The sequence below is a fragment of the Tupaia chinensis genome, unplaced genomic scaffold (genome assembly GCF_000334495.1).
Source record: "Tupaia chinensis unplaced genomic scaffold, TupChi_1.0 Scaffold000146_1, whole genome shotgun sequence".
Classification (NCBI taxonomy): domain Eukaryota; kingdom Metazoa; phylum Chordata; class Mammalia; order Scandentia; family Tupaiidae; genus Tupaia; species Tupaia belangeri.
Genome location: NW_006159616.1, coordinates 3,911,058 through 3,925,236, shown reverse-complemented (window position 1 = coordinate 3,925,236; position 14,179 = coordinate 3,911,058). Strand labels below are relative to the sequence as shown.

The following is a 14,179-nucleotide window of genomic DNA, read 5'->3' as shown; positions in this document are numbered from 1 at the left end:
GGACTACAGGCGTGTGCCACCACACCCAGCTCTTAGGGCTGCCTAGGACTCCAGCCCAAGTTCCCCTGGTGGCCTCAGCCTGCTGAGTAGCACAGTCTACCAGTACCCACCGAGGCAGTTGGGCCTGATGGCTATTTTTAATCCCCATTTTACGTATTAGCAGACTGAGGCTCAGTAATGAGTTCGTAATGGCTGGTCAACGCAACTCAAATGGAAATCCATGGCAATCGAGTTCCATCCTCTGTCTCTGGGCATCAGTTTCCCGCTCCATGAGAGGGAGAATAGTCCCCACTCACCTCTCTTCCTCTACGTGTTCCCTTCCCCCAGAGAACGCGAGTACTGAACAGCAAGTGTGGCTCTCCTGGGAGGCAGCGGGGCTTAGAAATCAATGGTTTTCCTGGGTATTTTCATTTCAATCACAATAGCTACTCTTAGAATTGGCCATGGGGGAATTTATTTTATTGGAAGTGAGACTGCATTGTATTGATTCAGGAGAAATAAAATATATTAAGCCAATGAATTCAGAAGGGAGGTCGGGAGGAGCAGAGAGGACAAGAAGAGACAGCGTGTGCTGAGTGCCACCTCCAGAGATCATTCCAGAACACAGCAGATGGAGCCGGGAGTCTGAGGGAGACCAGACTGGCAGCCCTCTTTCAGTGGCCCTTGTTACAGAGTCCCTTGGTGTTATGAAAGGGCCTCACACAAATGAGGTAGACAGGGAGTGAGCCCCACTTTGAAGGGGTGGGGCAGGGAGCCAGCATTGGGGGGACTGGACGTGGATGGTGAGAGCACAAGCAGGTGGCCTTGGGCTACGACAGGCCTTGGCCTGTTGTACCCCAGTGTGTCCCCAGGGTGTGGGAATCCATGCTGCCACTCCTGTTGGAGGTGGTGGCTCTACCTAAGTGGGACGTTAGGGAGAAACCCTACTGGTAAGTGGCCCCAGGCTCTCTGGACTGTCGCATGTCCCTTCCAGGGTTCCCAGGCTCCCTGATAGGAAACTCAAAGGTAACCCATTGCAGAGTTAGACCCCTCCCTGTGGGCCAACCAGAGACCTGAATTCATGATCTTGCCTTTCTTTAAACAATTTTTTAAAAATTTGCTGTAGGGCACATGTACTCACCAGAGAAAGAGAAAGAGAGAGAGAGAAAAGAGAAAGCATGCCCCAGGGGGAATGGCCAGGCCACAATCCCTTCTCCATTCTGTCAGGATTTGTGGTATGCACGCACACCCAGCATATTTGTGAAGCTGCTGGTCCAGGACTCAAACCGTACAGCCAGCCATGCGGGATCCAGAGCCTTAACCTCCACACCCCTAGCTGGCCCGTGGTCTAGCTTTTCTTAGTGTACCTCTGACCTCTTTCTTTGCCCCAAACCTAGTTCTTTCCATTCCAACTGAGAAAGATACAGTAAACTCACCCTCAAATGACACAGCCCTCCCTCGCCAGGCAAGCAGTACACTGGGCTTGGGTTCTGAATGCCCTGGGGTAGTCTTATTTCTCTTAAGTTTATAGTGAAGAGAGCCCAGCCTGAGAGTCTGAGCTCAAACTGTGGCTCCAGGGGCTTTGGTGAACTGGGTAAGCCTGTCAGAAATGTCTGTCTTGGTAGCTTTTCCCAGCCTCAGCTGCCACTGGAGGGGATGGCACCTGGGCGGAGGAGGTATCACTGCCACCCTCTGTGCACGCGCCATGCGGCCAAGCTGTTGCTCACTACTCTTCCTTACACTCGCCCACTCCTCTGTGGACGGGGTGCTCATTTTGTAATGAGCGTGGAGAGGGTGGGTGACTCGGCCAAGGCCACGCTGCCGGCAGACGAGGGGTCAGCACTGGAATGCTGGTTCCTCTGTGTGTTTTATCTACGCTAGTTTGGCTCCTTCTGTGTGAGAGATGACGTTCTGTAGCTTGACTGTGCATTTCCTATGGTTTTCACCATAACCCCGGAGAATCGTTCCTCGTAAGAATTCAGAAATCCCAAGATAACCTAGACCCCCTTTTAAAAGACGTGAATTCTTTCTAAAATGAAAGATTCTGAGATGGATGGAGGAACGCGAAGGCCAGTTTGCTAGCAGGCACATTTTACATTTGATCTGCTCAAGAGCCAACGGAGACAGAAACTGCCCCACTCCCCATCAATGGTCAATGGAACCCACTTCCCGGTTCAAGGAAGGTAATGAGCGGGCAGGTTTCTAAAACAGAGGAGCGTATGTGCAGGCAAGGGACTGGGGTGAGCAAGGGGAAATGGGGGACCTTGTTTCTGTGATTTGTGTCTAAAGCACCATAGGCATGAGCCCAGCAGGCCTCCAGGGGATGGACTTCCCCACAGTCTAGAGGCACGCCACACAGCTGGGCCACCCAGAGCTCTCTGGCTCAAACCACCATCCTAGGGGACCGGCAGCCACTGACCGCTCCTCACATGGGGCCTGGGGAGTGGGATGGCAGGGACCAGAGCAGCAGCAGCCTAGTCTCCAGCCCGGGAGAGAGGACAGGGCCACCTGCACCCCTGTCCCCCCCGCCCCCACCAGCCATAGATCCTGACCCTACTCACCCGCCATCACCAGAAGCGCACACAATAGCAGAAGTGCCATGATCCCCACACAGAGCAGTGGCTGCAGCTGCCGGACAGTCCCTTCCATGTAGGCAACCCTTTTATAAGAGGCCCCCTCCCACCCCGCTCAGTTCCAGCATAAGCAACATGCTTCCCACACTTCCTCTTTTCTGGTGTAGAGGAATTTTTTATTTTTTAATTCAACTTCACTTTTAAATGTTCCGGAAAGCAGGGATGCTCTCTAGAGAGACCGAGCGAGTGGGAAAGAGATCATAGAAAGCGCACCCCCCCTGGGGCGTGGTCACACCGCAATCCCTTCTGCATCTCCCCATCCAGTTGGGATGGGGGCATGCACACACACAAGTGTGCATGCACACAAATCCAGCATGCTTTTCAAGCCACGAGGGTAGAATTCCAAGCATGGTTGGCCATGTGGGATACGACTCCCTTAACTGCTGGCTGCAAAGCTGGTCCCAATAAATCCCCTATTGATGGATATGTGGAACACGTCCAGTGTTTTACTATTCTAGATTATACGGTACATATAGATCTCGGTTCATGTCCAGAATTGTTTCCGTGGGACCTGTTCCTAACTTGCTGGCAGAGCACACACACACAGTGCCAAGGGGATTGGTGTGTGCTGACAACTTACCCTGCAGATGGTCTGGCCCAGTTTGCACATGAGAAAATCCTAGTGAGGCAAATGGTGTGGACCTACCCAACTAGGGTGGAGGTGCTGATGGCAGGAACACACAGGCACTGCACCAAAACAAGCTGCCACGAGGGCTGCGTGATGGCCTTGTCCACACACAGCAGAACTTGGTTTTCTCCGGTGCCTGTCAGATGAGCGGTCAAGGACACACAGCCCAGGCCAGCCTCTGCACGGCCAGTCAGTCAGCTCAAGTATGTCAGCGAGAAGGTGAGTCCCTGCTGGAGGTGCTCTGTGTTCTACTGTCTCTCTCTCTGGTTTTTTGTTCTTTGTTTTTCCCTTTTTTAAAGTTGTTTTTAATTGCCTAAAGGCATGTGCACTTGTCAGAGAGAGGCACAGAGCCAGAAAGAGAGGGAAAGGGAGGAAGCATTCCCCAGTGGGGAGTGGCCATGTTTTAATCCCTCCTCTGCCATTTCTCCATTCCGTTGGGATTTGGGGGATGCACACACACGTGGCTGGTGTGTTTTTCAAGTCCCCAGGGCTGAGATTTAAACTGAGGTTGACCATGTGGAATCTGGTTCCCTTAACAACGGGGCTGGCCGTCTTCCCTCTCTGTTTTAAATTCCATTGTTGCCTTTGCTCTTAGACTCGCCAACCATATCATATGTGAAAAAACAACATGGAAAATAATTAAACAGTGGTCAAACTACGTAACTCCGGTTCATTGTTTTATCTAACCACTTCATTGAGATATGATTCACATGTAATAAGCTATACATATTTAATGCATACAACTTGACGAGTTGGGGGTAAACATACACCCATAAAACTACCACCACCAAGGCCACAGACCATGGATGTAGCCTCCTGGTGCATTCTTTCATTTTTTAGGTTTTTGCCATAGGACATGTGCACTCACCGAGAGAGACAGAGAAGCAAAGTGAGAAATCACCCCTCCTGCAGGGATGGCCAGGGACATGTACACACACGTGCCCAGCATGATTTCCAAGCCATTGTGGTTAGCCACCTGCTGGTGGGTCTGGCATATTCTTTAACACACTTCCCCTACGTATGTCCAATAGTCAGCCCTTCACATTCTCACCAGTGAGGTCCTTTAGCCTGAAGACAGTCTTGCCTGGGCTCTTTTACTTCTTTATTTGATTGCCAGAGAGCATGTATGCTCACTAGAGAAAGAGGAAGAGGAGGAGAGAGAAAGTACCCTGCTGTGGGGTGTGGTCACCCTGCAATCCTTTCTTCCATTTCTCCTTCCCATTAGGATTTTGGGCACACACAACCAGCGTGTTTTTCAAGCTGCCAGGGTTGGGATTTGAGCCAGGATCAGCCATGGGAGATCTGGTTTCTAATACTCAGTTCCTAACCACTGCATTACAAGGCTGTCTCTGGATCTGGATTCTTGCTGGGACATATAGCTCAACCAGGACCCAAGCCAGCCACTGTCTGGTATGGCTTGAGCAGGAGCCAGAACCACAAGCCCTTGTTGTTTCCCGAAGGTTTTTTCCTAATGGGAGAGAAGGCATGATATTGATGCTGCTAAGAGGCCTTAAAACCCTGGCCCGAGCGTGGTCCTTCACACCAAATCTCCACTGCAGGGACAGTATTGTGTTTACTGGGGGAGTGGCAAGGGAACTGGCAGAAGTGAAAGAGCAATGATCTGCTGGTTCATTGGAAAAGTCATGACATATTTTTCTGTACAAAAATGCGTTAGGACTTTTCAGATGACCCAGTATCAGAAGCTCACCTCGTCCAGGAGGTGGAGCATAGCCTCCCTCGTAGTCACTCTTTTCTCTGGTTGCCTTAACACCTGCGCTGGTTCGCTGCGACTGCTGTAACCAAGTCCACGAACTGGGGGCGTGAACAACAGAAATGTCTTTCCTCACATTCTGGAGGCTGGAAGTCTGGGATGCAGGTGTCAGCTAGGCTCATTTCTTCTGACGCCTCTGTCCTTGGTTTGAGGCCCTCTGTCTTCATCCCGTGTCTTCACATGGCCTCTCCTCTGTGCCGGGTCCTGACCTCATCTTCTTACAGGGAACCAACCACAGAGGACCAGGGTCTGTGCCAATGCCCTTGTTTAACGTCATTACCTCTTTAAGGGCTCTATCTCCAAACATAGTCACATTCTCCCTTTTAAAAAAAAGTGTATTTATTTGTCCCTTCCACGAGTGAGCAACGGAGAGAAACAGAAAGACACACAAACAGCACTTCTGACAGGATCGTGATGCCCAGCAGTTCCGGACTGTGAGCTGACCTGCACCCAGCATTGCAGGGCGGGCTCTGGAGGTGAGCCTGGAACCTCCTCACAGAGCAGCGTGTTGTATCAGTACATCACCATCTGGCCCCAATACAGCCCCCCAATACAGCCCCATCCCGAGGTACTGGGGGTGAGGACATGAATTTGGGGATGAGGACACAATCCGGCCCATAACACCATCGTGTGCCCCATGGCTATGACTCATTGGGCCAAACCTATCAGAGCTGGGATGAGAAGATGGATCTCTGGCTAGCCCTCTGCTGGAGAAGTGGCATGGCCCTTCAGAGCCCAACTGACCTCATCTGCATGTGAGACGAATAATGCCCTGCATTTAAATGGTGCCTTCAGGGTTGAGTGGTTTAGAAGACTGCTCCCAAAGAGTTATTACTTCCTGGGGAGTGAGGGTGCACCACTTGGGCCAGCCTTCTACCAGTTTTCGCCAGGCTGTGGGCCCCTGACGGGGGGTCATATTAACAGTGAGAAATGCCTCTGGACATGTAAATCAGCTCCCTTGTGTCTCTTTAAAAAAAAATAAAGGCTTGCTGTTATTTCTTTCTTTCCTTTTTAAGGTTTTTGCCATAGAGCATGTGGGCTCACCAGAGAGAGACAAAGAGAGGGAAAGTGGAAAATCACCCCCCGGGGAGACGGCCACATTGCAATCCCCTCTCCTCCGGATATCTTTGGCATGCATGCGCACCCAATATGATTTTCAAGCCACCGAGTCCAGGACCTAAACTGTGGTCAGCCATGAGGGAGTCCAGCGCCTTAACCACTATGCACCTTCTAGCTGCAACCTTGCTGTTATTGGGAGCCTCGGAAGCCCCAGGCTGCTCATGTGCTTCTGCTCTGTCTCTCCCATGCCCACCTTGTTGGCATCCACTCACAGCTATTCCTCCAGGCCTTAGCATGCACGGAGGTTGGGCCAAGTCCCAGCTCTGACCCTGGATTCCCCAAAAGCTGTAGATTTTCAAGGTGCCCAGTGAGGTCTCTTACCTTCCAGGCTCAGAGCCACGCCATGCCACATTCCCCACTGAAGAAGTACGTGCTCCAGCCCCGCCCAGTGTCAGGTGTTCACCCTCTGTCCCCTATGCCTTGCAAAGTCTCTCCTGATGACCCTAGAGGTGCCTAGAGGCTCTGCAAGGCTCTCTCTGCAGGGTTCAGGCCAAATCCAGGAAGCAGTCACCTGTCATTCCCCATTCTAACTCCATGTAAATCAAGTTGGGTTAATCAGTATGAGGCCCCAACCCCTACCCAGCGGGCTATGAGCGGTCTGCATATCCCAGGTCCCAGCCAGCCAGAAAGTGTCTGGCCACTCTGGGGGTGCCAGTTTTCGCCAGGCTGTGGGCCCCTGACGGGGGGTCATATTAACAGTGAGAAATGCCTCTGGACATGTAAATCAGCTCCCTTGTGTCTCTTTAAAAAAAAATAAAGGCTTGCTGTTATTTCTTTCTTTCCTTTTTAAGGTTTTTGCCATAGAGCATGTGGGCTCACCAGAGAGAGACAAAGAGAGGGAAAGTGGAAAATCACCCCCCGGGGAGACGGCCACATTGCAATCCCCTCTCCTCCGGATATCTTTGGCATGCATGCGCACCCAATATGATTTTCAAGCCACCGAGTCCAGGACCTAAACTGTGGTCAGCCATGAGGGAGTCCAGCGCCTTAACCACTATGCACCTTCTAGCTGCAACCTTGCTGTTATTGGGAGCCTCGGCAGCCCCAGGCTGGTGATGTGCTTCTGCTCTGTCTCTTCCATGCCCACCTTGTTGGTATCCTTCCACGAGTGAGCAACGGAGAGAAACAGAAAGACACACAAACAGCACTTCTGACAGGATCGTGATGCCCAGCAGTTCCGGACTGTGAGCTGACCTGCACCCAGCATTGCAGGGCGGGCTCTGGAGGTGAGCCTGGAACCTCCTCACAGAGCAGCGTGTTGTATCAGTACATCACCATCTGGCCCCAATACAGCCCCCCAATACAGCCCCATCCCGAGGTACTGGGGGTGAGGACATGAATTTGGGGATGAGGACACAATCCGGCCCATAACACCATCGTGTGCCCCATGGCTATGACTCATTGGGCCAAACCTATCAGAGCTGGGATGAGAAGATGGATCTCTGGCTAGCCCTCTGCTGGAGAAGTGGCATGGCCCTTCAGAGCCCAACTGACCTCATCTGCATGTGAGACGAATAATGCCCTGCATTTAAATGGTGCCTTCAGGGTTGAGTGGTTTAGAAGACTGCTCCCAAAGAGTTATTACTTCCTGGGGAGTGAGGGTGCACCACTTGGGCCAGCCTTCTACCAGTTTTCGCCAGGCTGTGGGCCCCTGACGGGGGGTCATATTAACAGTGAGAAATGCCTCTGGACATGTAAATCAGCTCCCTTGTGTCTCTTTAAAAAAAAATAAAGGCTTGCTGTTATTTCTTTCTTTCCTTTTTAAGGTTTTTGCCATAGAGCATGTGGGCTCACCAGAGAGAGACAAAGAGAGGGAAAGTGGAAAATCACCCCCCGGGGAGACGGCCACATTGCAATCCCCTCTCCTCCGGATATCTTTGGCATGCATGCGCACCCAATATGATTTTCAAGCCACCGAGTCCAGGACCTAAACTGTGGTCAGCCATGAGGGAGTCCAGCGCCTTAACCACTATGCACCTTCTAGCTGCAACCTTGCTGTTATTGGGAGCCTCGGAAGCCCCAGGCTGCTCATGTGCTTCTGCTCTGTCTCTCCCATGCCCACCTTGTTGGCATCCACTCACAGCTATTCCTCCAGGCCTTAGCATGCACGGAGGTTGGGCCAAGTCCCAGCTCTGACCCTGGATTCCCCAAAAGCTGTAGATTTTCAAGGTGCCCAGTGAGGTCTCTTACCTTCCAGGCTCAGAGCCACGCCATGCCACATTCCCCACTGAAGAAGTACGTGCTCCAGCCCCGCCCAGTGTCAGGTGTTCACCCTCTGTCCCCTATGCCTTGCAAAGTCTCTCCTGATGACCCTAGAGGTGCCTAGAGGCTCTGCAAGGCTCTCTCTGCAGGGTTCAGGCCAAATCCAGGAAGCAGTCACCTGTCATTCCCCATTCTAACTCCATGTAAATCAAGTTGGGTTAATCAGTATGAGGCCCCAACCCCTACCCAGCGGGCTATGAGCGGTCTGCATATCCCAGGTCCCAGCCAGCCAGAAAGTGTCTGGCCACTCTGGGGATGCCATCAAGTTCCTAGTGGGCCAGGACATTCCTGGTTCCTTCCAGTCTGTGCCTGACATTATGTGCTGGGCCTGGCTAGGGGCCAGCACATAGTAGGTGCTAAGAAAAGGCCTGATGAATGGAATCACTTGCTGAGCTCCTGTGGGGTGTCTTGGAAGTGTGCTCTCTGCCTCCCATAGGTTAATAGCAATACCAATAGCACCACCACCTGCTCTGTCACTGAGAGCGTGTTCTGTACAAGGTCCATGGTGAAGCAACACATGCCCCATGGCTTGGAATCCACATAACACCCCACTAGCTGGGCATTGCCATTTTCCTTCTCCCGGTTTAACAGGTGAGAAAACAGAGCATTCAGGATAGCAGGTCTGTCTGGCCCCAAGCCCCAAGCCTCCTTCTCAATGCTTAGGCCCTGCTGCCTCCGAACCTGATGCAACTGAGGAAGGCAGCAGGGGCCTGGACTGGATCTGAAAAGCAGCACAAAACTTCTGGCAGTGAGATCCCAAAGCTGCTGGCATGGCGATTTTGAGTCATTGTGAAATGCTATCTTGTGGCCAGTGGTCTGGGTTTGAGTCACTGGATGGACAGAGAAGTCAGAGAGAGAATCTCCCCATTTTGAGTGACCAGCTCTTTGTCATTCAGAAACTAGAATCTTTGGGCCTAGGGTGCAGAGGGGGCTGTTTGCCCAGCCCCTGCCTTGGTCAGAACCTCGGGCTCGTCTTTCCCCTGGAAGAAGTCAGCAGCCGTTACACAGTTTCTGGCCACCTACTGCGCGCCGATGATTTTACCTGTAATCGCGACGACCAGCTTCCAGGAGCTCTACCATTGGCCCCACTGTTCAGGTGGAGAAGCTGAGGCACTGAGCGATGAAGCAACCCCGTCCAGCCCCCAGGCACGTCCTGACTGTGAAAATGCAAACGGCTGGACTGTGCGGGAGCGGCAGAGTGGAGCTCTCTCAGCCAGGACTCTGTTCAGCACGAGGTCTGTGAGGACCTTCATGGTCCACGGTGGATGTCTGTGAGTGTCAGAGCAGTCGCCAGACACACAGCGTTGGGCTAGTGTGCCGTGCCGTCTGTGTGCAGTGGTGGCCCACACATCGAGTGGTCCCAGCGCTTTCACCCACTTTCCTTGGAGCAGCTGAAGTGCAATGAGTCTCCCTCCCAGGGAGGCCAGCCTCAGACGCCTCCCTTCCCTGCTCTGGGGAGGCCCGGCTCCTGAACATTCCTCAGACACTGCAAACCAGTGGTGATCCTGAGCTTCAGCTCCCATGTTCTCGGGGGCTGCATTATATTAGAGCCTGAGCCATGGGACTGCCCCGGGGATGGGCTTTGCAGAGACAGGAGGGCGGAGGGAAGGACTCTGGCCACTGGCCAAGAGGACATCTCTCACCTCTCAGGGGAATTCTTTGGGAAAGGGTCCAACTTTCTTCTCTCGTACGGCAAGGTTGGGGCGGTGGGTTCCGACCTCAGCTAGCTCATCCTGTTTCCACCTCTGCCTGCCAGAAGGATAAGAAATGTAGGACAGCGCTCCAGGGCTCAGTGATTCACCTGCAGAGTGGGGACAAGGGCAGCGCCTGTTCACGTTTCACATGTGGGAGGCACTGGGACAGCGCCTCACGCAGGACAAGGGCGGGCTCCGGCAGGCCTGTGTGCTAACCAGCCTCTGCTGCGTACCTGCGGCGTGGCGCTGCTCAGAGCCCCAGCTTTCTCACCTAGAAAATGGGGGTGGTAACTTTTTCATGAAGTGGTTGTGAAAATCGAAGGAGACATGGATCAGCCTTTGGCGTGGGGGTTAGGATGGCTGGAGCCCACAGAGCTGACATGTGGCTTCATGTCCCCAACTCAGCAGCATGAGAACACATGCAGGACACTCATATGTGCATGCCCAAAATCCTGAGAAGGAACGCAGGAGAAGGGATTGTGGCGTGGCCATCCCCCCAGGTTCCCTCTCTCTCTTGCTTTCTCTCTCTAGCAAAAGCACATGCTACAGCAAAAACTTTAAAACAAACACCAATTAAGTGAGACACACGGGAGAAGCTGAGCAGGTGTAACTGTTATCAACAGAATTGGCTCAACCTCCTGAAACACTCTCTGGACTGTGGCCTAAAGCGTTACCCAGTGTTTTTCCCGCTGTTACCAGGGAAGCCCAAGCACACGGACGTGCTGATGAGCCCTGAGGAACAGCAAGGCCTGACAGTTACTCAGACACTGCCGGTGGGCACAAAGCGTGCCGTTCTAAGTCCCCACTGGCTTTCAGAGAGAGGGAAAGGCTTGAGCACATTGACGTCTTCTGACCCAGCAATTTCACTTCCAGAAATGTGAAAACGCCATCGAGCAATAGAAAAAGCCCCCCAAGTGACCCAGATAATAGAATTAGTAGAGAAAAACACTGGGACCAGCTGCAGTGGAGATGACACTCTGGCACCGGCTGAACTCACAGCCTGCAGCCGTCCTGCACGGGTCCAATGCACACGCACGTGCCCAGGTCTGCGCTGGCTGGGGCTGGCCCGGACCACGGCATGAAGACCCTGTTGGAAGTACCTGTTTCTTTTTTTTTATTTCTCATCCATGAGAGAACCAACCTTTTTTTTTTCTCTTTTAAAAAAATTTTTGCCTGAGCACATGCACTCATTGGAGAGAGACAGAGGGAGAAGCACTCTCTACAGAAAATGGTCACACCACAATCCCTCTTTGGGATTTTGGGTGCTCACACACACATGCCCAGCATGTTTCTTAAGCCGCCAGGTCCTGGACTCAAACTGCATGGTTGGTCAGGAGGATCCAGCTGCCTTACCCACCAGGCCAGGGGATAGCCCAACAAACAAAACTTAAAAAAAAAAAAAAGAAGTACATAAAGACATTAAAACTTCTTATTACAGGGTCAGTCAGTGGTCTGATGGTTAAGGAAGCAGATCCCATATGGCTGGCCATGCAGTTTGAATCCTGGATCTGGCAGCTTAAAAAAAACATGCTGGGAACATGTGTGCACATGCCTAGAATCCCAGCAGGGTGGAGAAATGGTGGAGAAGGGATTGCGACATGACCACGCCCCGTTAGCCATGCCCCTTAGGTGGCTCTTTCTCCTTCTTCCTCTCCCTCTCTCTCTCTCTCTCTCTCCCTTTCCCTCTCTCTCTCTCTCTCTCTCTCTGGTGAGTGCACATGTCCTCTGGCAATTTCTTTTAAGAAGTTATAATTTTATATGTTTAAGAATCTAAAGGAAATCTTGAGCATGTTAAGGAGAAACACAGATTATATATATATATATATGAGGTTTTTTGCTATAGGGCACGTGCGCTCGCCAGACAGAGAGAGACAGAGAGACAGAAAGCGAGAAATAACCCCCCGGGGGGATGGCAATGCCGTAAACCCTTCTCCTCCATTCTCCTCTCGGGATCTTGGGCACACACACACACGTGCCCGGCGTGAGTTCAAGCTGAACCGTGGTCGTCTACGTGGGAGTCCAGCGACATAGCCATTATGCTAACTGCTGGTCCCATAAACACAGATGATATTTTAAAAGACCCAACTCGAATTAGATTAAAAAAAAAAGAGCTGAAATAGAAACATAGTGGACAGGATTAACAGCAGGGTAGACGATGTGGAGGAAAAGGTGAATTATTTATTCCGTTTATTATAAGCAGTGATGACGAGGATGAAGACGATGATAGGAATAACCACAGCGGACAGTTACGGATCTCTAGCTATGGACCAAACCCTGTCCGTGTCCCATCTCTAACCTCTCAACAGCCCTCCAATGTCAGTACTACGGCCTCGTCTTACACGTCAGGGGGACACAGAGCTGAGACTTGTTCCTGGTGAGGCAGAGACTCTGGGGAGGACAGGCTGCAAACCCAGCTGTCTGGGTTGGAATCGCACCTCCCCAGGTCTCTTATCCTCCATGAATACCACACCAGTGTGGCTATGACAGTGACAGTCCTTCTTTAGGAGAGGCTTGCTGTCGTGAGCTTCCTGTGTATTTTCTCTAAGCCTCACAATCAGAGACCCTGTTTTGCAAATGAGGAAACCAAGGCCCATGGAGGTGAAGTGATGCGACCAGGGCCCACAGCTAGTAAGAGAAGGGGCCCGAATCTGAACCGAATCTGTGTAATGCCCGAACCCAGCACAGACTAAGGTGCCGTAGTCTGCCGGCCTACGGGGCGGAGACACCTGGCTTCCCAGCCCCCTGCCTCAGTGCCTACCAGAGTAAAATGGGAGCAACGACATCGGATGCCTTCTCTGGAGTTAACGGCCTAATGATTAAGAATTATTTGGCAAAACAGTGATTATGTAAACATGTCTGTTATAAATGTTGGAACTGTTTCTTACGAACTGTTTGGATTCTATTAAAATCGACTTTCCGGAGGAACAAGTTATGTAAGATAAAGTGTATCCGTCTGAAGTCTGGTGAATTTTAAGAAATGTGCACAGCTGTGGAGCTGCTTCTTGGTTGAAGATGCAAAACATTTCCATTACCCCAAAACACTCCCTCCTGCCCCTTCCCGGTCAATTCCACCCCTCCCTCGTCCTTGGTAACCACTGACCATCTTTCAATGACTAGAGATGAATTTTTGCCCTTTCTAGAATGGCATATAGGTGGAATCCTGGAATCATACATAAAGATGGAGGACTTTGGCTTCTTTCACTTAGTGAGCGCATGCTTTTGAGGGCCATCACATCGCTGTGTGCAGTAGAGCATGCGTTTGATTGCTGAACGGTTTTGGGTCGTGGCATCGGGGTTGTGCATAGTGCTTGGCTATTGCAAATAAGACTGCTATCCACGCCCGTGAATAAGTCTTTGTATGGATACACGTGTTCTTCTCTCCCGGTAAGCTGCCAGGAGTAGAGTGGTGGGTGATACGGTAAGGGCAGGCTGAACTTTGTAAGCACCTGTCAAGCTGTCTCCCAGGTAGCTGTATCAGCTTATGTTCTCACCGCAGTGTGCATAGGTTCCGTTTGCTTCCATTCCGCATCGGGATTGGAATGGTCAGTCTTTTTACATTTTAGGCGTTCTAGTAGGTGCCTCGTAGAATCTCATGGTTTGAGTGTTCACTTCCCTAGTCACCAGTGATGCTGAGAACTTTCTATGTGCTAATGGTGTGCCTTCTCTGGTGTCTGCTCATCTTTTGCTCATTTTTACTTATCTATTTTTACTTTTTTTCCCCAGAGAGAGAGAGAGGGAGAAGGCACCCTTCAGTGGGGCGAGGATTGAACTGCTGTCAGTCGTGTGGGATCAGCTGCCAGTGCACGGCGTTTAACCAGTGGCTACAGGCTTACCGGCTGGCTCATATTTTAGTTGGGTTCTTTTTTTTTTTTTAAGAATAACAAAAATTTTTTTACTAAAACAGAAGATTTACAGAAGTTTCCAGCCAAGCCATACAAAGTGGTCACACGCTTCTTTCAAAGGGGTCTCTGCACTTGACGGCAAAGTCACCGCGTTATTAGGGAGCGCTGTGATGTTTGCTCCATGTTCCCATTTCGGTTCAAACAATCTAGTTCACCCACCTACAGCGTCTAAATAAAGTCAGCCTTGGCTA

General features: G+C 51.4%; 1 protein-coding gene across 2 annotated transcripts in view; it reads right to left on the bottom strand.

Moving 5' to 3' along the window:
- Window positions 1–2,625, bottom strand: part of PLA2G2D (phospholipase A2 group IID) — a 9,610-nt gene extending 6,985 nt beyond the window's left edge. The window contains exon 1 of one of the 2 annotated variants that reach the window (XM_027770660.1): window positions 2,541–2,625. Coding sequence is in view for 1 of the 2 variants with exons in the window: in XM_006145198.3 (XP_006145260.1) it covers window positions 2,541–2,580 (40 nt within the window). In the remaining variant the exon portion in view is untranslated. The remainder of the gene's footprint in view (window positions 1–2,540) is intronic. The other variant, XM_006145198.3, reaches the window with a different exon arrangement.
- Between the last annotated feature and the right edge of the window lie 11,554 nt (window positions 2,626–14,179).